The sequence below is a fragment of the Bos indicus x Bos taurus genome, chromosome 16 (genome assembly GCF_003369695.1).
Source record: "Bos indicus x Bos taurus breed Angus x Brahman F1 hybrid chromosome 16, Bos_hybrid_MaternalHap_v2.0, whole genome shotgun sequence".
Classification (NCBI taxonomy): domain Eukaryota; kingdom Metazoa; phylum Chordata; class Mammalia; order Artiodactyla; family Bovidae; genus Bos; species Bos indicus x Bos taurus.
The window spans coordinates 66,401,299-66,424,424 of NC_040091.1; the positions used below are offsets into that span (position 1 = coordinate 66,401,299).

Sequence of the window (23,126 nt, forward strand, 5' to 3'; positions counted from 1 at the left end):
TTCAATTCAGTCACTCAGTCGTGTCTGAATCTTTGCGACCCCATGGACTGCAGCATGCCCAGCCTCCCTGTCCAGCACCAACTCCCGGAGTTTACTCAAACTCATGTCCATTGAGTTGGTGATGTCATCCAACCATCTCATCCTCTATTGTCCCCTTCTTCTCCCGCTTTCAATATTTCCCAGCATCAGGGTCTTTTCTAATGAGTCAGTTCTTCACATCAGGTGGCCAAACTATTGGAATTTCAGCTTAGGCATCAGTACTTCCAATGAATATTCAGGACCAATGTCCTTTAGGATGTCCGGGTTTGATCTCCTTGCAGTCCAAGGGACTCTCAAGAGTCTTCTCCAACACCACAGTTCAAAAGCATCAATTGTTCGGCACTCAACTTTCTTTATAGTCCAACTCTCACATCCATACATGATACTGGAAAAACCATAGCTTTGACTAGATGGACCTTTGTTGGCAAAGTAATGTCTCTGCTTTTTAATATGCCGTCTAGGTTGGTCATAATTTTTCATCCAAGGAGCAAGAGTCTTTTAATTTCATGGCTACAGTCACCATCTGCAGATATCTTGGAGCCCCCCAAAATAAAGTCTGTTACTGTCTCCACTGTTTCCCCATCTGTTCGCCATGAAGTGATGGGATCAAATGCCATAATTTTAGTTTTCTGAATGTTGAGTTTTAAGCCAACTTTTTCACTCCTCTTTCACTTTCATCGAGAGGCTTTTTAGTTCCTCTTCACTTTCTGCCATAAGGGTGGTGTCACCTGCGTATCTGTGGTTATTGATATTTCTCCTGGCAATCTTGATTCCAGATTGTGCTTCATCCAGTGCAGCGTTTCTCATGATGTACTCTGCATATAAGTTAAATAAGCAGGGTGACAATATACAGCCTTGACGTTCTCCTTTTCCTATTTGGAACCAGTCTGCCATTCCATGTCTGGTTCTAACTGTTGCTTCCTGACTTGCATACAGATTTCTCAAGAGGCAGATCAGGTGGTCTGGTATTCCCATCTCTTTCAGAATTTTCCAGTTTGTGGTGATCCACACAGTCAAAGGCTTTAGCATAGTCAATAAAGCAGAAATAGATGTTTTTCTGGAACTCTCTTGCTTTTTCAGTGATCCAGCGGATGTTGACAATTTGATTTCTGGTTCCTCTGTCTTTTCTAAAACCAGCTTGAACATCTGGAAGTTCATGGTTCATGTACAGTAGAAGCCTGCCTTGGAGTATTTTGAGCAGTATTTTACTCAAGTGTGAGATGAGTGCAATTGTGTGGTAGTTTGAGCATTCTTTGGCATTGCCTTTCTTTGGGATTGGAATAAAAACTGACCTTTTCCAGTCCTGTGGCCACTGCTGAGTTTCCCAAATTTGCTGGCACGTTGAGTGCAGCACTTTCACAGCATTATCTTTTAGGATTTGAAATAGCTCAACTGGAATTCCATCATCTCCATTAGCTTTGTTCATAGTGATGCTTTCTAATACCCACTTGACTTTGCATTCCAGGATGTCTGGCTCTTGGTGAGTGATCACACCTTCGTGGTTACCTGGGTCATGAAGATCTTTTTTGTACAGTTCTTCTGTGTATTCTTGCCACCTTTTCTTAACATCCTCTGCTTCTGTTAGGTCCATACCATTTCTGTCCTTTATCAAGCCCATCTTTGCATGAAATGTTCCCTTGGTATCTCTAATTTTCTTGAAGAGATCTCTAGTCTTTCCTATTTTATTGTTTTCCTCTATTTCTTTGCATTGATCACTTAGGAAGGCTTTCTTATTTCTCCTTGCTCTTCTTTGGAACCCGTTGTTCACATGGATATATCTTTCCTTTTCTCCTTTGCATTTCTCTTCTTTTCTCAGCTATATGTTAGGCCTCCTCAGACAACTATTTTGCCTTTTTGCATTTCTTTATGTTGGAGATGGTCTTGATCCCTGTCTCCTGTACAATATCATGAACCTCCGTCCATAGTTCTTCAGGCACTTTATCAGACCTAATCCCTTGAATCTGTTTGTCACTTCCACTGTATAATTGTAAGGGATTTGATTTAGGTCATACCTGAATGGTCTAGTGGTTTTCCCTACTTTCTTCAATTTAAGTCTGAATTTGGCAATAAGGAGTTTGTGATCTGAGCCACAGTCAGCTCCTGGTCTTGTGTTTGCTAACTGTGTAGAGCTTCTCCATCTTTGGCTGCAAAGAATATAGTCAATCTGCATTCAATATTGACCATCTGGTGATGTCCATGTGTAGAGTCTTCTCTTGTGTTATTGGAAGAGGATATAATATCTGGAATATATTATAATAAATTAAAGGTGAAAGTCTAAAATGTTAAAAAAAAAATGACCAAATTTAAACCACATTTAGTTTTGTATGTTCAACAAGGAAACAGTCCTGAGAGCTTATTATTAATATTTTGCAAAGTTAGTAATTAGCCTATAATACAGATTTTTATAGTAAAGTCTTAACTAATTATATGGTATTTTAAATTCTATAATTTTATAGATCACAGAAACACTATAGAACTAAGGGAACCATTAAAATTTTTAATCTAAATTGATATAAAATAATAATAGATATATAATTTTGTTTTCTATTTAGTACCACCAAGTCTGGACAATGGGATGGGGACAGAGGAAATCACAATTGTCAAGGGTAGTTCCACCTCCATGACATGTTTTACTGATGGAACCCCAGCTCCCAGGATGTCCTGGCTTAGAGATGGTCGGCCTCTGGGGCTAGATGCCCATCTGTCAATCAGCTCTCAAGGAATGGTCCTTCAGCTCATCAAAGCAGAAACTGAAGATTCGGGACGGTACACCTGCATTGCCTCAAATGAAGCAGGAGAAGTCAGCAAACACTTTATCCTGAAGATCTTGGGTGAGTAAAATAATTGGGAAATATGTCATAATAAAGACAATGAGTAAGTGTAATTTTTAGAATCACTGGCTATGGGACAAAATTTTTAAAAATTTCATTGTATTTCATATTTCTGTTTTATAATTCCCCTACATTTACTTTTATCTGAAGCATGTTATTGTTTCTTCTCTGTATAAAAGGATGAGCCCTACTACTTATAAAACATCATTCACTGACCAAGTCACACACAGTAGATAAGTAGTTTTTTAACTTTTTCCAAGAATTAAAATCCTCCTTCATGGGTAACAGCCTTTTCATGGTGAAGGGGCTTGCATAACTCAATGAAGCTATGAGCCATGCCTTGCAGGGCCACCCAAGGTAAATGGGTCATAGCGAAGAGTTTTGACAAAACATGGCCCACTGGAGGTAGAAATGACAACCCACTCCATTATTCTTGCTATTAGAACACAACAAATAGTATGGAAAGCAAAAAGATATGACACCGAAAGATGAGCCACCCCCAAGAAGAAGGTGCCCAGTATGCTACTGGCAAAGAGCGGAGGGCAGTTACTAATAGCTCCAGAAAGAATGAAGTGGCTGGGCCAAAGCAGAAACAGTGCTCAGATGTGTACATGTCTGGTGGTAAAAGTAAAGTCTGATGCTGTAAAGAACAATATTGCATAGGAACCTGGAATGTTAGGTCTATGAATCAATGTAAATTGGATGTGGCCAAGCAGGAGATGGCAAGAGTAAACATCAACATCTTAGGAATCAGTGAAATAAGATGGACTGGAATGGGTGAATTTAATTCAGATGACCGATATATCTACTACTGTGGGCAAAAATCCCTTTGAAGAAATGGAATAGCTCTCATAGTCAACAAGAGAGTCCAAAATGCAGTACTTGGACTGTGGGTCAGATCATGAGCTCCTTATTGCCAAATACGGGCTTAAATTGAAGAAAGTAGAGAAAAAGCATTAGGCCACTCAGGTATGACCTAAATCAAATCCCTTATGATTATACAGTGGAGGTGACAAAGATTCAAGGGATTGATCTGGTAGATAAAGTGCCTGAAGAACTATGGGCAGAAGTTCATAATATTGTACAGGAGGCAGTGACCAAAACCAGCCCAAAGGAAAAAAATACAAGAATGCAGAGTGGTTGTCTGAGGAGGTTTTACAAATAGTTGAGGAAAAGACAGGTGAAAGGCAAGGGAGAAATGAAAAGATGTGTATACCCAACTGAATGCAGAGTTCCAGAGAATAGCAAGGAAGGATAAGAAGGCCTTCTTAAATGAACAGTGCAAAGAACTCTTCGAGAAAATTGGAGATATTAAGGGAACACCCATGCAAGGATGGCTCAATAAAGGACAGAAATAGTAAGGACCTAACAGAAGCAGATGAGATTAAGAAGAAGTGGTAGGAATATACAGAAGACCCATACAACAAATGTCTTAATAACTCCAATAACCATGGTGTTGTGGTCAATTACCTAGAGCTAGACATCCTGGAGTATAAAGTCAAGTGACCCTTAGGAAGCATTACTACAAACAAAGCTACTGGAGGTGACGAAATTCCAGGTGAACTACTTAAAATCCTAAAATCCTAAAGATCATTTTAAAGATGATGCTATTAAAGTGCTACACTCAATATGTAAGCAGATTTGCAAAACTCAGCAGTGGCCACAGGACTGGAAAAGGTTTGTTTTCATCCCAATCCCAAAAAAGGGCATTGCCAAGAATGTTAAAACTACCATACAGTTGCACTCATTTCACAAGATAGCGAAGTTTATGCTCAAAATCCTTCCAGCTAGGCTTTAGCAGTACATGAACCAAGAGCTTCCAGATGTTTAAGCTGGATTTAGAAAAGATAGAAAAACCAGAAATAAATTGTTAACATTTGTTGGATCATGAAGAAAGCAAAGGAGTTCCGGAAAAACATTTGCTTCTGCTTCATTGACCACATGAAACCCTTTGACTGTGTGGATCACAACAAACTGTGGAAAATTCTTCAAGAGATGGGAATACCATACCACCATACCTGTCTCCTAAGAAACCCAAATGCAGGCCAAGAAGCAACAGTTAGAACCTCACATGGAACAACCGACTGGTCAAAATTGGTAAAGGAGTATGACGAGGCTGCTCACTGTCACCCTGTTAACTTAACTTCTGTGCAGAGTACATCATGCCAAAGGCCAGGCTGGTGAATCACAAGCTGGAATCAAGATTGCTGGGAGAAATATCAACAACCTCAGATATGCAGATGATACCACTCGAATGGTTGAAAATGAAGAGGAACTAAAGAGCCTCTTGATGAGGGTGAAACAGGAGAGTGAAAAACCTGGCTTGAAACTCAGCATAAAAAAAAACAAAGATCAAGGCATCGGGTCCCATCACTTTGTGGCAAACAGAAGAGGAAAAAGTGGAAGCAGTGACAGATTTTTTTTTACCCCCTTGGGCTCCAGAATCACTGTGGATGGTGATTGCAGCCATGAAATTAAAAGAAACTTGCTCCTTGGAAGGGAAGCTATGACAGACCTAGCATGCTGAGTCACTCAGTCGTGTACAACTCTTTGCAACCCAAAGGACAGTAGTCCACCAGGCTCCTCTGCCCCTGAGATTCTCTAGGCAAGAATACAGGAATTGATTGCCATGTCATCCTCCAGGGGATTTCCCCGACCCAAGGGTTGAACCCACATCTCTTATGTCTCCTATAATGGCAGATGGTTCTTTACCAATGGTGCCACCTGGGAAGCCCTAGACAGAATATTAAAATGCAGAGACATCACTTTGCCAACAGAGTTCTGTATAGTCAAATTTATGGTTTTTCCAGTATTCATGTACAGATGTTAGAGTTGGACCATAAAGAAGACTGAACACCAGAGAACTGGTGCTTTCAACTCATGGTGCTGGAGAAAACTCTTGAGAGTCCCTTGGGATGCAAGGAAATCAAACCAGTCAATCCTAAAGGAAATCAACTCTGAATATTTATTGGAAGAACTGATGCTGAAGCTCCAGTACTTTGGCCACCTGATACAAAGGGCTAGCTCACTGGAAAAGACTCTGATGCTGGGAAAGGCAAAAGGAGAAGGGGGAGGCAGAGGATGAGGTATTTAGATTGCATCATTAATTCAATACACATGAATTTGAGCAAGTGCCAGGAGATAGTGGAGGACGTAGGAGCCTGGCACACTGCAGTCCATGGGTTCACAAAAAGCTGGACACTTAGTTCAGTTCAGTTCAGTCGCTCAGTCGTGTCCGACTCTTTGAGACCCCATGAATTGCAGCACGCCAGGCCTCCCAGTCTATCACCAACTCCCGGAGTTCACTCAAACTCACGTCCATCGAGTCAGTGATGCCATCCAGCCATTTCATCCTCTGTTGTCCCCTTCTCCTCCTGCCCCCAATCCCTCCCAGCATCAGAGTCTTTTCCAATGAGTCAACTCTTTGCATGAGGTGGCCAAAGTACTGGAGTTTGAGCTTTAGCATCATTCCTTCCAAAGAAATCCCAGGGCTGATCTCCTTCAGAATGGACTGGTTGGATCTCCTTGCAGTCCAAGGGACTCTCAAGAGTCTTCTCCAACACCACAGTTCAAAAGCATTAATTCTTCAGTGCTCAGCTTTCTTCACAGTCCAACTCTCACATCCATACATGACCACTGGAAAAACCATAGCCTTGACTAGATGAACCTTTGTTGGCAAAGTAATGTCTCTGCTTTTGAATATGCTATCTAGGTTGGCCATCACTTTCCTTCCAAGGAGTAAGCGTCTTTTAATTTCATGGCTGCAATCACCATCTGCAGTGATTTTGGAGCCCAAAAAAATAAAGTCTGACACTGTTTCCACTGTTTCCCCATCTATTTCCCATGAAGTGATGGGACGAGATGCCATAATCTTCATTTTCTGAATGTTGAGCTTTAAGCCAACTTTTTCACTGTCCTCTTTCACTTTTATCAAGAGGCTTTTTAGTTCCTCTTCACTTTCTGCCATAAGAGTAGTGTCATCTGCATAGCTGAGGTTATTGATATTTCTCCTGGCAATCTTGACTCCAGCTTGTGCTTCTTCCAGCCCAGCGTTTCTCATGATGTACTCTGCATATAAGTTAAATAGCAGGGTGACAATATACAGCCTTGACATACTCCTTTTCCTGTTTGGCCAGTCTGTTGTTCCATGTCCAGTTTGAACTGTTGCTTCCTGACCTGCATATAGGTTTCTCAAGAGGCAGGTCAGGTGGTCTAGTATTCCCATCTCTTGAAGAATTTTCCACAGTTTGTTGTGATACAATAGTCAAAGCCTTTGGTGTAGCCTATAAAGCAGAAGTAGATGTTTTTCTGTAACTCTCTTGCATTTTTTGATGATCCAGCAGATGTTGGCATTTGATCTCTGGTTCCTCTGCCTTTTCTAAAACCAGCTTGAACATCTGGAAGTTCACGGTTCACGTATTGCTGAAGTCTGGCTTGGAGAATTTTGAGCATGACTTTACTAGCTCAAGTGTGAGATGAGTGCAATTGTGCAGTTATTTGAGCATTCTTTGGCATTGCCTTTCTTTGGGATTAGAATGAAAAACTGACCTTTTCCAGTCCTGTGGCCACTGCTGAGTTTTCCAAATTTGCTGGCATATTGAGTGCAGCACTTTCACCGCACCATCTTTTAGGATTTGAAATAAGTAGCTCAACTGGAATTCCATCACCTCTACTAGCTTTGTTCATAGTGATGCTTTCTAAGGCCCACTTGACTTCACATTCCAGGATGTCTGGCTCTAGGTGAGTGATCACACCTTCATGGTTATCTTGGTCGTGAAGATAGTTGGACACTACTTAGTGACTAAACAACAACAGAACTGAAATCTCTTCTGATGATAGTAATTTAATGGAAAAGCGTAATGTTTATGCTACTGTGTTATTCCACAGTCTTTAAATGATCCAGTCCGTAGATTATAGTTTAATGGTCATTTCAAATGATCTAGCTCTGTTTCTTCTTTTGTACATTTATATATATATGGAAGAAAAACTTTACTGTAGAGATATATACACTTGTATATGGTTTCAAAAAGCCCACCTGGCAAGTTGAATAATTCTTGCCTAGATTTGATTAGGGATTTTTTTTTTTTTTACTTAAAAAAATTTTTTTTAATTGAAGTATAGTTGATTAACAATGTTGTGTTAGCTTTTGCTCTATAGCAAAGTGAATCAGTTATACATGTATCCACTCTTTTTTGGGATCTTTTTCCATGTAAGTCATTACAGAGTATTAAGTAGAGTTCCCTGTGCTACACAGTAGCTCCTTGTTACCCATTTATATGTAGTAGTGTGTATATATCAATTCCAATCTCCCAATTTATCTCTCCTCCACCTTTCCTCCCTGGTAACCACAAGTTTATTTTCTGCATATGTGACTCTATTTCTGTTTTGTAAATAAGTTTATTTGCACCACTCTTTTGCATTTCACATGTAAGTTATATATGCTATTTGTCTTTTTCTGTCTGAGTTACTTCACTTAGTGTGATAATATCTAGGTTCACCCATGCTGCTGCAGATGGCATTATTTCACACACAAAAAATATTTTAAATGTGTATTCCAGTGTTCTACATGCAAGCAAATAGTATAGAGAGAAACCATATGTTTTCCGAGAAGTAAAACATTTTTATTGGGAGAAGAAATGAACATGAAAGAAGTGAACTATTTCAACAATCAATAATTTTTTGGAATTTTGTTTTTTCATAATGTTTAAAATAAAATCTCTGGCTCATTAATTTTTTTTTCAACAAAATGTGTCCCACAAGGAAAAATGAAGAATTTTGGTGGCCAAATGTTTCTAGGATGTGCTATAAACTTTCTCATAGTACCTATTATTATTTATATAACCTTAAAAGTCCATCTCATCCTTAGTTAAACTCCATGATGAGCGGTACCCTTTTTACATACTGCTGTATTCCCTGGGCTTGAGCATGGCATTTGACACATAATATTTATCTGTTGGCTTGAACTGAATAGATTTAAGTACTTATCAGCTGGACTAAATTGAGTTTTAACTGTAGCAGGAAACAGAACAATATCAAATAAACAAACAGAAATACAGTGGTGTAGATGAGTGTTCCACAGAATGAAAGGTGATAACAGAGGCAGTGCTCCAGAATATTTAGAGACAGTAGGCAGGAGAAAGTGTGTGTTAGTGAAGAAGGGTGGAATAACACATTCCTATATAGCAATTCACAGACTATGAAGAATACCAGGAGATGACATAAATATGATCTTGTTCATTAATTATTCACATATTAATTACTGACTATTTATTATGTGCCCAGCATGTTTCTAGTATCATGTAGCACATTATCATTGAACACCTACTATGTGCCATATGGTATGAAATGTACTTGAATGCATCACTGACTAAACAGGATGTGGTCTCAGCCCTCAACTTCCGGCATCAGCGGAGAACACAGATATAGAACAAGTGATGACTTTTGAGTGTGATAGGAATGATATGGTGAAAATTCTGTGGGATGGGAAGGTTCAGAGAAGATCCCCTCAAGGAGACATCTAAGCCTTAAAAAGTCAAAGTGTCCTGAAGAGTGAGGAGAGACATCCATTTTTTACCTAGGAGTGATAAAGCTTGAGTTTTCTGTTTGTGCTCACTGAAGTTGAGCGCGACAGGAAATATACCTGGACAGAAGCCATACTGTGAAAAGACTCTGAAAATCTGGACTTCATTAGGAAGGCAGAAGCAGGAATATGTTACAATCAGATTTCACTTCCAAAAAAATCCCTCTGATGACATAGTGAAGAATGACTTGAAACGTCTGTTATACAGGCCTAAAAATACAGGGGCCTGGTGCAGCATGTGGCAGTGGAGACAGAGAGAAGGAATACTTCTCCAGGAATTCAAGAACCCAGAAGCAGAACCATAGCCCGCTGCTTTTATGGATGTAGAAAACAAAAAGGAAAGTAACAGTAATGCGGATAGAGTCATATATCAATACAAAGAACAACCTGCCCTCCTGCAAGATGTATAAGGATATTAAAATAAAACAGGTTTGAAAACCGCTCAACAGAAAGATAAGCAGCTTTAGCATTTCAGCATCTGTTGAAGGCTAGTTCCATTAAAACCTGCAAAACTTCAATCTGTACTCTACTAGGAATGTGAATGTAAATATCCTAATTTGGGGAACTGCTAGTCTCAACTCCATCCATCTGGTAGGAGATCTCACAGTGTGTTAGCAGTTCTGAAAAGTCTGCTGTGGCTAAAATACTAAAAACAAGGGAGAAGATCATGTAGAATAAAGCTGGGGTTGGGGGTGGAGGGAATTGACAGGGTTCAGACCGTGAAGCCAGGCTTCAGCAATATGTGAACCATGAGCTTCCTGATGTTCAAGCTGGTTTTAAAAAAGGCAGAGGAACCAGAGATCAAATTGCCAACATCCGTTGGATCATGGAAAAAGCAAGAGAGTTCCAGAAAAACATCTACTTCTGCTTTATTGCCTATGCCAAAGCCTTTGACTGTGTGGATCACAATAAACTGTGGAAAATTCTGAAAGAGATGGGAATACCAGACCACCTGACCTGCCTCTTGAGAAACCTGTATGCAGGTCAGGAAGCAACAGTTAGAACTGGACATGGAAAAACAGACTGGTTCCAAATAGGAAAAGGAGTTCGTCAAGGCTGTATATTGTCACCCTGTTTATTTAACTTATATGCAGAGTACATCATGAGAAACCCTGGACTGGAAGAAACACAAGCTGGAATCAAGATTGCTGGGAGAAATATCAATAACCTCAGATATGCAGATGACACCACCCTTATGGCAGAAAGTGAAGAGGAACTCAAAAGCCTCTTGATGAAAGTGAAAGTGGAGAGTGAAAAAGTTGGCTTAAAGCTCAACATTCAGAAAACGAAGATCATGGCATCTGGTCCCACCACTTCATGGGAAATAGATGGGAAACAGTGGAAACAGTGCCAGATTTTATTTTTCTGGGCTCCAAAATCACTACAGATGGTGACTGCAGCCATGAAATTAAAAGGCGCTTACTCCTTGGAAGGAAAGTTATGGCCAACCTAGATAGCGTATTCAAAAGCAGAGACATTACTTTGCCAACAAAGGTTCTTCTAGTCAAGGCTATGGTTTTTCCAGTGGTCATGTATGGATGTGAGAGTTGGACTGTGAAGAAGGCTGAGTGCCGAAGAATTGATGCTTTTGAACTGTGGTGTTGGAGAAGACTCTTGAGAGTCCCTTGGACTGCAAGGAGATCCAACCAGTCCATTCTGAAGGAGATCAGCCCTGGGATTTCTTTGGAAGGAATGATGCTAAAGCTCAAACTCCAGTACTTTGGCCACCTCATGCGAAGAGTTGACTCATTGGAAACGACTCTGATGCTGGGAGGGATTGGGGGCAAGAGGAGAGGGGGACGACAGAGGATGAGATGGCTGGATGGCATCACTGACTTGATGGACGTGAGTCTGAGTGAACTCCAGGAGTTGGTGATGGACAGGGAGACCTGGCGTGCTGCGATTCATGGGGTCGCAAAGAGTCAGACACAACTGAGCGACTGATCTGATCTGAGACCGTGAAGGGATTGTTGACCACATTAAGAATCTGGGGGTTTGTCCTAGAACAATGGGAAATCTTTAAAAGTTCTAATAAGGGGAATGCCGTGAGTAGAGTTGCAGTTTGAGAATATCACTGACTGAAAAGTGGAGAGTGGGCTGGAGCAGGACAAAAATGGACTCCGAGAGTGTATCATTAGGGATGGTGTTTACCTGTGATTAACAGAGTCTAACGGAGAAGGCAGTGGCATCCCACTCCAGCACTCTTGCCTGGAAAATCCCATGGACAGAGGAGCCTGGTAGGCTGCAGTCCATGGGGTTGCTAAGTCGAAGACTGAGCGACTTCACTTTCACTTTTCACTTTCATGCATTGGAGAAGGAAATGGCAACCCACTCCAGTGTTCTTGCCTGGAGAATCCCAGGGAAGGTTGAGCCTGATGGGCTGCTGTCTATGGGGTGGCACAGAGTCGTACACGACTGAAGCGACTTAGCAGCAGCAGCAGCAGCAGCAAATGAGTCTAAACATGCTGACTTAAAGAACTTTTGTTTTTCTCACTGAACGAGATTTCTGGAGCTGGGCACTACTTGCATTCATTCAGCAGTTCAAGTCTTTACAGTTCTCTTGGCCCCTGGCTTCAACATCATGCTCAGTCTGTGATCGTGCGTCATCGGCTCACCCCCAGCATCACCAGTTGCAACAGCGAGTGTGAAGTGAGCGAGTGAAGTTTCTCAGTCGTGTCCGACTCTTTGCGACCCCGTGGACTATAGCCCACCAGGTTGCTCCCTCCCTGGGATTCTCCAGGCAAGAGTACTGGAGTGGGGTGCCATTTCCTTCTCCAGGGGATCTTCCCAACCCAGGGATTGAACCCCAGTCTCCCACAGTCCAGGCAGACGCTGTAACCTCTGAGCCACCAGGGAAGCCCAGTAGAGCAAGAAAAATAGGGAAGGCAAAAAATTGTCCCTTTCAGGATTTTCTTAGAATTCCCACAAAATTACTTCCATGTACATCTCCTTGGTTAGATTCTTCACATGCCACTCCATCTACTACCTACTGAAAAGGCTAGAAAATGTAATTTTTAACACAATGACAGCCCTCACAAGATTGAGCTCTGTTAACAAAAAAGAAACAGCTAAATGGTACTCGGTACGCACCTATAGCCAAGATATATTAGTCCAAATAAATGGCATTGTAACTCAGATTAGTGATGGAGGTGAGAAGGAAAGATGTACTCAAAAGATAACTTCAGGTAGAAGTATTAAGACTTGGTTATGGATTTGGATGTAGGGAAGTGATGATGATGAAGAAGGTATTAAGGATGACACCCAGTTCCTGGCTTATGTGACTGAACAATTGACAGTTTCATCACATAAATGGAGGGAATGCTGGAAATGGACCAGGTTTTGAGGAATAAGGTCACAGATTCAGTCTGAGTATATGTTGAGTTGGAAGCTGTTTTCAAAGAACCCACTGAAGATTCTTATCTGGTAACTGGGTATATCTGGAGCCCAGAAAAGAGATCTAGGCTAGAAATGTAAGTGTTGGAGTCATCAGAGTATGGACAACTCCTGTCCTGCCCAAAGTGTAAGACAAATTGGCTCCTCTTGTAGCTCAGCTGGTAATGAATCTGCCTGCAATGTGGGAGACCTGGGTTCAATCCCTGGATTGGGAAGATCCCCTGGAGAAAGGAAAGGCTACCTACTCCAGTATTCTGGCCTGGAGCTTTCCATGGACTGTATAGTCCATGGCGTTGCAAAAAGTCAGACAGGACTGAGCAACTTTCACTAGTCACAAGATACAGAGTGAAATGTGTTTGCAATCACTTAACACATGTGAGATATGATGGCTGGGGTTTGAAATAGTTGGAAACATGCTGTTTCTGTTGTTGCTGCTATTGCTGAGTCTTTAAATCTAGTACTATAATCTTCTGAGGATAAAGGCCATACTTACTTAATCTTTGTATCCACAGTGACTTACCCATAGTAAATAATGAAAAAATGAGAGGAATAAAGAATTGCCTATAGTCAAACGGAGAATCTGATCAATGCTTTTGAGTGATACAAATAGCATACTATGAATATTGCTGGTGGTGGTTTAGTCACTAAGTCATGTCTGTCTCTTGCGAACCCATGGACAGTAGCCTGCCAGGCTCCTCTGTCCATGGGATTCTCCAGGCAAGAATACTGGAGTGGGTTGCTATTAAAGGGATAGAAATTGTAGAGTTTGTTGTAGACCAAGAGGCAACTGAACTTGCTGAGGGAGAGTAGTAGTCTAATTTGAAATCTAAGTTACATAAAGTGTATTAAAAATAATGTTATAAGGAGAGATTGAAGCTATATTGTAGAAGTCTTGGAAACCATGATGAGTTTTTATTTAATTCAGTGAGCAATATGGAGACACTAACATCTTTTAAACAAGGAATCTTGGATTGATCTAAAATGCACTTAAAATGTATCTTGACCACAATATATCATAAGATGGATAAAACTGAAAAAGAGTGGTCATATGGGACAATGCTTAAGAAACTCTGAGTTCTTAATTATAATATATTACTTTTTTCCAGAAAGGAAACAAGGACCATAGGTACAAATTTTAGGAGGCAGTATCTTTAAGTTTATTTTTAATTGGAGTATAATTGCTTTACAATGTTGTGTTGGTTTCTGCCATATATCAACATGAATCAGCCATAAGCACACAAATGTTCCCTCCCTCTTGAAGGTCCTTCCCACCTCCCACCCCATCCCACCCCTCTATGTTGTCACAGACCACCAGGTTGAGCCCCCTCTGTTATATAATAGCTTCTCATTAGCTATCTATTTTATATTTGGTAATGGACATATTTCAGTGCTATTCTCAGTCTGTCCCAGCCTCCAACCCCTGCTGTGTTCATACGTCTGTTCTCTATGTCTGAATCTCTATTCCTGCCCTTCAGATAGGTTCATCAATACCATTTTTCTAGATTCCATACATATGTGTTAATATGATATTTGGTTTTCTCTTTCTTGTTTACTTAACTCTGTATAACAGACTCTAGGTTCATCCACCTCACTAGAACTGACTCAAATCCATTCCGTTTTATTGCTGAGTAACATTCTACTGTGTATATACATTTGCATCTATATCTATAAATCAGTTCAGTTCAGTCGCTCAGTCACATTCAACTCTTTGCGACCCCATGGACTGCAGCATGCCAGGCTTCCCTGTCCATCACCAACTCCCAGAGCTTGCACAAACTCATGTCCATAGAGTCAGTGATGCCATCCAACCATCCCATCTTCTGTCATCCCCTTCTCCTCCTGCCTTCAATCTTTCCCAGCATCAGTCTTTTCTAGTGAGTCAGTTCTTTGCATTAGATGGCCAAAGTATTGGAGTTTCAGCTTCAGCATCAGTCCTTCCAATGAATATTCAGGACTGATTTCCTTTAGGATAGACTGGTTGGATCTCCTTGAAGTCCAAGGTCAAGAGTCAAGACTTGGTCAAGGTCCAAGTCAAGACTCAAGAGTCTTCTCCCAACACCACAGTTCAAAAGCATCAATTTGTCAGCACTCAGCTTTCTTTATAGTCCAACTCTCACATTCATACATGACTGCTGGAAAAACCATAGCTTTTACTAGATGGACCTTTGTCAGCAAATGTCTCTGCTTTTCAATATGCTGTCTAGGTTGGTCAGTTTTCTTCCAGGGAGCAAGCGTCTTTTAATTTCATGGCTGCAGTTACTATCTGCAGTGATTTTGAAGCCCAAGAAAAGAAAGTCTGTCACTGTTTCCATTGTTTCCCCATCTATTTACCATGAAGTGATGGGACCAGATGCCATGATCTTAGTTTTCTGAATGTTGAATTTTAAGCCAGCTTTTTCACTCCTCTTTCACTTTCATCAACAGACTCTTTAGTTCCTCTTCACTTTCTGCCGTAAGGGTGGTGTTATCTGCATATCTGAGGTTATTACTGTTTCTCCTGGCAATCTTCATTCCAGCTTGTGCTTCATCTGGCCTGGCATTTCTCATGATGTACTCTGCATATAAGTTAAATAAGTAGGGTGACAATATACAGCCTTGACATACTCCTTTTCCGATTTGGAACCAGTCTATTGTTCCATGTCTGGTTCTAACTGGTGCTTCCTGACCTGCATATAGATTTCTCAGGAGGTAGGTCAGGTGGTCTGCTATTCCCATCTCTTGAAGAATTTTCCACAGTTTATTGTGATCTACATAGTCAAAGGCTTTGGTGTAATCAATAAAGCAGAAGTAGATGTTTTTCTAGAAACTCTCTTGCTTTTTCGGTGATCCAACAGATGTTGGCAATTTGATCTCTGGTTCCTCTGTCTTTTCTAAATCTAGCTTGAACATCTGGAATTTCATGGTTCACATACTGTTAAAGCCTGGCTTGGAGAATTTTGAGCATTACTCTGCTAGCATGTGAGATGAGAGCAATCGTGCAGTAATTTGAGCAGTCTTTGGGATTGCCTTTCCTTGGGATTGGAATGAAAGCTGACCTTTTCCAGTCCTGTGGCCACTGCTGAGTTTTCCAAATTTGCTGGCATATTGAGTGCAGCACTTTAACAGCATCATCATTTAGGATTTGAAATAGTTCAAATGGAATTCCATCATATATACCACAACTTCTTTATCCATTTATCTGTAAACAGCCATCTAGGTTGCTTCCTTGTCCTGGCTATTATAAATAGTGTTGCGGTGAACATTGGGGTACATGTCTTTTTCAATTGTATATGCCCAGTAGTGGGATTGCTTTTTCAATTATGTGTCTTTTTCAGTTATGATTTTTCTCAGGGTATATGCCCAGTAGTGGGATTGCTGGATCATATGGTAGTTTTATTCCTAGTTTTTTAAGAAATCTAGGAGGCAGTTTTTAATAATAACACCAACAGATGTAGTATGTTAGTAGCAGTTATAACTTTCTTAAGAAAGTTTTTATTATATTAATAAACCTTTAATTATAAAACAGATTCAGAAACGCAAAAGAAATATACTTCATAGATTATCTCATTGAATCTTCACAATTCTCTTAGTTAAATAATGTGTGATTTTTTTTTTTAAAGATTTGTTCAAATCCACTAACCTAATTATTGTTGGAGCCAGGAATCAAAATCAGGCTGTTTGATTTCAGATTCTGTCTCCTACTGTGAACCTCTGCTCTAAACTATGTGCCTGATTTAAAACACACACACATGTGCACACACACACACACACACACACACACACACACACACACAGCTAATCCTTGGAGCTGTCCAACAGCTATTTTTGCTGCCTTGTGAAATAGTAAGCTGGAAAGTTTCATAGAAAATTTGAATGATTAGTGTAAGGGAAATCTGTTTTAAAGTGATTCTTAAACTTAGGAATAGTTGGACCAAGAAACTTTAATGTTTCCTCCAAGTGTTTAGATTCTTTAACATCCTCTTGAGAAAGGTAATTGAGAAGTATAAATAACAAAAGAGGAAATTATTTCTGCCCAGACATAACAAATGTGTTTTATGCAAAAATAGTCTCCAAATGTAACTGTTTTTCTTCTGCTTAGTCATTGTTTCCTGTTAAAGTTCTGCATGGAAAAGATAATTGCAGAATTTCATAGCATTTGCTTATTGCTTTTGCAGAAACAATAGATATTTTAAAGGTGCAAAAACACACTACTATATTTAAGTAACTCTTTAAAAAATAGTACAAGATGGGTTTAGTTTTTATCATTTTCAAATCTTCACAGTTAAGTAAGACTGCTCTAATTATCTGAATCTCAGTTGCTGAGCTTTAATTACCTTTGATGGCTTGCCGTTTACTTCATGATCTATTATAAGAATGATCTGTCTCTTTAAAAATAGTGCCAGTGAATAGATAATGCACAAAGACTTTACATAGTGCTGACACTTAATAAATTGTTCCTCAATAAACTACAATAATGGAGAAGGAAATGGGAACCAACTCCAGTATTCTTGCCTGGAAAATCCCTTAGACAGAGGAGCCTGGTGGGTTCCAGTCCATGGGGTCATGAAGAGTTGGACCTGACCAAGTGACTAACACTAAACTACAATAAAATAAAATAGTGCCAATGACAAATAACATCTCATTAATAATACTGAAATGATAATAAGGAATTATCATTTTGGTATTCTTGCCAAATTCTTTGTACAATTTGTAGTGTACAAAGATAAATTTGAGGTGAATTTTTAAAGTTTTTCTAAACTGCAGTATCTTATCAAACAGCAAGTTTATTTTTTTGTTGTCTTTAATTCCTTTTAAATAGAACCACCTCATATCAATGGATCTGAAGAACCCATAGAGATGTCAGTAATTGTTAATAATCCTCTTGAACTTACCTGCATGGCTTCTGGAATCCCAGCTCCTAAGATTACCTGGATGAAAGATGGTCGACCCCTTCCACAGATGGATCAGATGCAGACTCTTGGAGGAGGAGAGGTTCTTCGAATATCTAGTACTCAGGTTAGTTCAGAGTTCACATGATTATTTTGTCCTAGGTTAAACTTCTTACTTGCTAATCTCTGGGGAGTGTTGGAGAAATTGTCTTGGAGTCTGAATATATCACAGATCTCTGTGACTTTAGCAAGGGTAGATTTGTTCTATGACATGCATGACTGAATAGACACTTACAAGGTGACGACTAAAACAAAGAAGTGAAATTATCAGATTAAGCATAGAAGGAAGCAAGATACCTTCATATATATATATTTTTTTTTTTTCAAGTTTTCACAATGCCATAAGTGATAGTGTATTTAGGCAATGGCACCCCACTCCAGTACTCTTGCCTGGAAAATCCCATGGATGGAGGAGCCTGGAAGGCTGCAGTCCATGGGGTCACTAAGAGTCGGACACAACTGAGCGACTTCACTTTGACTTTTCACGTTCATGCATTGGAGAAGGAAATGGCAACCCACTCCAGTGTTCTTGCCTGGAGAATCCCAGGGACGGGGGAGCCTGGTGGGCTGCCGTCCATGGGGTCACACAGAGTCAGACATGACTGAAACGACTTAGCAGCAGCAGCCCTTTATAGAAATGGCAAAAAGCGGTCAAACATATGTGTATAAGAGGCTTCAAAGGGCACTTTTGATCTTCAGAATGAACTCACAAACATGAAAATATGAAGAGATGGAATTTTTCCGAAAATGGTCAATTCAATAAAATTGACTGTTCTTTTAGTTTATGTTTAAGGAAATTAATCTGAAATGTAAATATATTAAAGAGAAGTATGTCTCGGGTGTCTTGTAACAATATACTCTTTTGAAAACAGAGGCAAACCTTATGTTACAAATATTATCCGTATGTCCCTAATGCCTTCATCTGTTAACTCAGGATCAAAATAGGAACAATGCTGAACTTATGTACTTGAGGCTTTAGAGATAAAGTGATGTGCTTAGACTGATGCCACAGGTATGCAGAGATGCTAACGTTGAGTTCGAATGATTATTGTTACTGCTGCTTTTATTGTTATTATAGTCATCATTTCCTTAAAGGTAGAATAACACATTACTAAATCATATTTCATGTACATTTTCACTAAAGAAATGGAAAAGAAAGGGAGCTAGAAAAGAGAGCTGAGGGTTATGAATTGCGTCAGTCTTATGTTGGGCTATGAGCTCTATCACACCCATGACCACCGTGACAACTTGGTAAGGCAGTGTCTTCATCCCCTTTCTACAAATCCAGAAACAGACAGAAAAAGATTAAGTATTCACCTATCCAGTACTTACCACTGGCTCAGTGATGGAACTGGTCTCAATCCTGGGTCTGATTCAACAGCATAGCCGGTGGAAGTCGGCCCAGTTTCTTGTTTCTAACATTAAAGAGAACGTACTTTGCTTTTCCCTCTTCTCTCCATCAAGCATTTTAGTAACCCAGAAAAAACTCAGGTCACACTATCAAACCACTTGCTGAATCAGAATACTTGAATGCTGTAATTTCAACTGACCAAAAGGGAAGCCAAAGAATTTTGTAACTTAAGGAATAGCATAGAGACAGTGAAGTGTGCACCAGAACCATAAATATAAAGGAAGCATGGTAAATAAAGCTCTAAAAGGAAATAAGGCCACATTGCATTAGGTCTTAAATGTGAAAATGAAGAGTTATGTTAAAACAAGACAGAGTTTCCATCAAGAGTTAAATGGTGACCCACATAGTCCAGCTATTGTGAAGAACACAAATATAATACATAAGACATTTCTCAACCTTCAAAAAGGTTTCAGTTGTCTAAGAAAAATAAAAGTACACAGATAATAAAATTAGGGAAAGAAACAATAGAGAACCATTAAAACATTATAGAATTAAAAAATTAAATATGATCAAGTCCCAAGACTGCTCGTGGTTCCTCTGCTCCTCTGTGTTTTATTTTACCGTATTACTAAATTATATTTTAGTTACCTGCACTTTGTCTTTTTGTGTATGTATCTATTGCACATAATTGTGCCTGGTACATAATGGATATTTTGCAAATTCCAAATTGTGTCGTGAAAGATGAGTTTGCTAAGACATTTTCCATCAAACTCTCCTTCTGTGACAAAACAGGTTGGAAAAACTGTACCTTTCTCTCCTTTGTGAGCCATTATGCATGTCTATAACTGCAAATTCTTTCTCTAAAACACCTGGTTGATTATAATTTTTCAAACACCCTATTAAGAGAACACACATTAGAAAATGTAGCTACTGATAGTAATTATCAGTATTCAGAAGGGTGTAAGTTGTCAGGAAATGGTTCTTGGAGGAGGTAAGATCTAAGAACAGTAATGAATGATGGTGCAAGTTTGGCTGAGTCAGGACAAGTGTTGGGGACAATATAATTGGGGCATAGACTGTATTGGTGGAGAAGAGCTGACTTTTAGAGGTTTTCAAGGTATGATGAGCAACTTTGAAATTATTCTCCAGGCAGTAGTGCATCCCTTTCAATTCTTAATTGAAGGATGATGTGACTGTCACTCTTCTAAAGTTATATTTAGTAATTTTCCAGACATACTAGTCTTAACATCCTAATCTAAAATTTTTTCAGTGGAGTCTACGCACCCTACCAAAAAAAAGTTTTTCAATAACCCATAAAGTCAGTTTTGAAGTAAGAATTTTAAAATTCTCAATATTCTAGGAGTATTCAAGTAATAAATGAAAACAGGATTTTCTATTTTTTAAAATACATTTTTCACAGTAGGAAGACCATCTGTTTTTCAGTGTATACTTTTCACTTATTTAAGCATGGGCTGTGTTAACACAGTGTCAAATATGAATAAAGTCTAACACTTCAGTGGAAACTCTGCATGGGCATTTTTAAAGAAATGTTTCTGGTTTTAGTCAGGAAATAGATTTTTCTGTCAGCCTGACTTATTTACAGCCAAATTACATAACATAGCTATATTATTTCGCTATGGATATCAAGGAATATTAAAAATATGGTATTAATGTTCTTTATTAAAATAACCTGATTTTTATTTACTACTTTGGTTGGTTGGTTGGTTAATGTGTTTTACTTGCTTCAGGAAGCCTCCAATAGAATTTTGCAATCTGCAATTTAAATTCATAAATACTTACTTCTTCAAAAAATACTGAGTAGTATTTGTGTCATATGTGGTGCTGTGTCCTATCTGTATCTGCCTTCTCTGACATCATTAACATACATAACATGCAAACATTCTGAGATCAAATACTGAAACCCTGTTTTTCTTTCTTTTTTTTTTAATAACAAAAAAAAGATTTTATTGGGAACAGGTGCCCTGAAACCCTCTTAAAATCTATGTCAAATACATAGATTTACATGTAGCAGAGATGCTGAGCCATGCTCAGTATCAGAGTGCTAAATACAAATGTTAAGACAGTTATTAAATTTTAATTATCATGCTATATTAATGATATCTTGCTTTGTGTGAGTCCTTTACATTTGTTCTAAGGATATTTATTCTCATCATCAAAACCAGTCTTTTAACCTTGTGCAATTCACTTATTTGAATTTTATAGGTGGAAGATACAGGAAGATACACATGTCTGGCATCCAGTCCTGCAGGAGATGATGATAAAGAGTATTTAGTGAGAGTGCATGGTAACGCTGGAAAATGTCCTGCAGTCCATCATACACTTATACCTAATTAAAAGGCATAATTTATGGAACATAGGGCAGCTATCCAACACATCATAAAACTATGTTTATATATTAGGAAATATGTATTTTGCAAATTTGATTTTTATATTTGACTGATCATGTGCTCATGGGACTAGTTTAATGGATTTTTGAGTTATATGTCTGTTCCTGCACAAGTAATTCATATAAATTTATTTTAAATCATAGAATATAAATTGGAATAAAAATGAAAATAAAAAGTATTCATAATCTCATCTCACAGAATAAGACCTTTTTACATATAAATATTGTCACAGAAGTGTGATCATGTGGCATATAGTATTTAACTCTTTATCTCAGTGGCATGTTGAACATGTTTTCATGTCAAAAAAATATATATTTTTATAACATTACTTTTAAGCGATTGCATGATTTCCAATTTTATGAACATGCCATTACTTACTTAATACATTCCTTATTTTTGGCTGTTTCTATATTTTCACCAACTTAATAAGCAGCACTATTATAGACATTCTTGTATAAGTCTGTTGGCCTATTTTTAATTATTTTGTTTTAATAAATTTCTATAAGTCCACTTTCTTGATTATATGCAAGTATATGCATATGCATGTACATACACACACACACACACATTCAAGACCAAATTACCTTCTAGAAAAGTTGGGCCAATTAGACTATGGCTGGTCCTACTTTGACATAGAGCTGGAAATTACTGTTCAAAGAGAGGAACATTTAAAGAACTTAACAGAAGATCTTTATCTCTTCGTAGCCTAAATCACTAAGCAATCCAAACTGTATGCCTGGTGTGATGTAGGAGTGTTCTCCTGCCCCCACCAGCCCCACACACAAATTAGACCAACTGACGTGTAAACTGTGTATACAGCAGTCACATAAAAAATATACACTTTTAAAATTGTGGTATAGTTGATTTACAATATTAGTTTCAGGTATACACCATAGTGATTGAAAATTTTTTAAAATTATACTCCACTTAAAATTATTATGAAATATTGACTCTGTTTCCTTCACTTTATATCCTTGTAGCTTATTTATTTTATATATAGTAGTATATACCTCTTAATTCCTTACCCCTCTTTTGCCCCCCTTTCTGCATATATTTCTGTTTGTTATGATGGACAGAACCTAATTTAAAAGTTTTAAAATATGTCCAGAGAAAATTATTACCAAGTGTAGACCTGGACAAAAAAAAAAAAAAAAATCCCTTCTTTGGGCCTTAGTTTCTTTACCTATTAAATGGTGATAAACTGTGGTTATATTACTTATCCTATCATTCATGTGGCTCTTAGAAGAATTTCGTTACTTAAGGTACTTAAGTACTGAGTACGATTTTAAAAGTTCACTATTTGTTACCAGGGTACTATAAATTGAATGAGTAGCATTTTAAATTAATGCTGCTGCTTTCATACAGCACAAAGAACACTGTTGAACACCTAAGATAAGCCAGAGCATTTTATATCTCATTTGTTAAAAGCCTTTTGTGTATTTGTTTTCCCATCCAGTACCCCCTAATATTGCTGGAACTGGCGAGCCCCAGGATTTCACTGTGTTACGGAACAGACAAGTGACACTGGAATGCAAATCGGATGCAGTGCCTCCACCTGTAATCACTTGGCTTAAAAATGGAGAACGGTTACAGGTA

At 38.8% G+C, this 23,126-nt stretch overlaps 1 protein-coding gene across 4 annotated transcripts in view; it reads left to right on the forward strand.

Annotated features, from left to right (window-relative positions):
• Positions 1–23,126, forward strand: part of HMCN1 (hemicentin 1) — a 537,282-nt gene that overhangs the window by 420,008 nt on the left and 94,148 nt on the right. For all 4 annotated transcript variants that reach the window (XM_027565583.1, XM_027565584.1, XM_027565586.1 and 1 more), the window contains 4 exons: positions 2,592–2,870; positions 17,642–17,838; positions 21,346–21,427; positions 22,987–23,123. In XM_027565583.1, the coding sequence (XP_027421384.1) occupies positions 2,592–2,870; positions 17,642–17,838; positions 21,346–21,427; positions 22,987–23,123 (695 nt within the window). The remainder of the gene's footprint in view (positions 1–2,591; positions 2,871–17,641; positions 17,839–21,345; positions 21,428–22,986; positions 23,124–23,126) is intronic.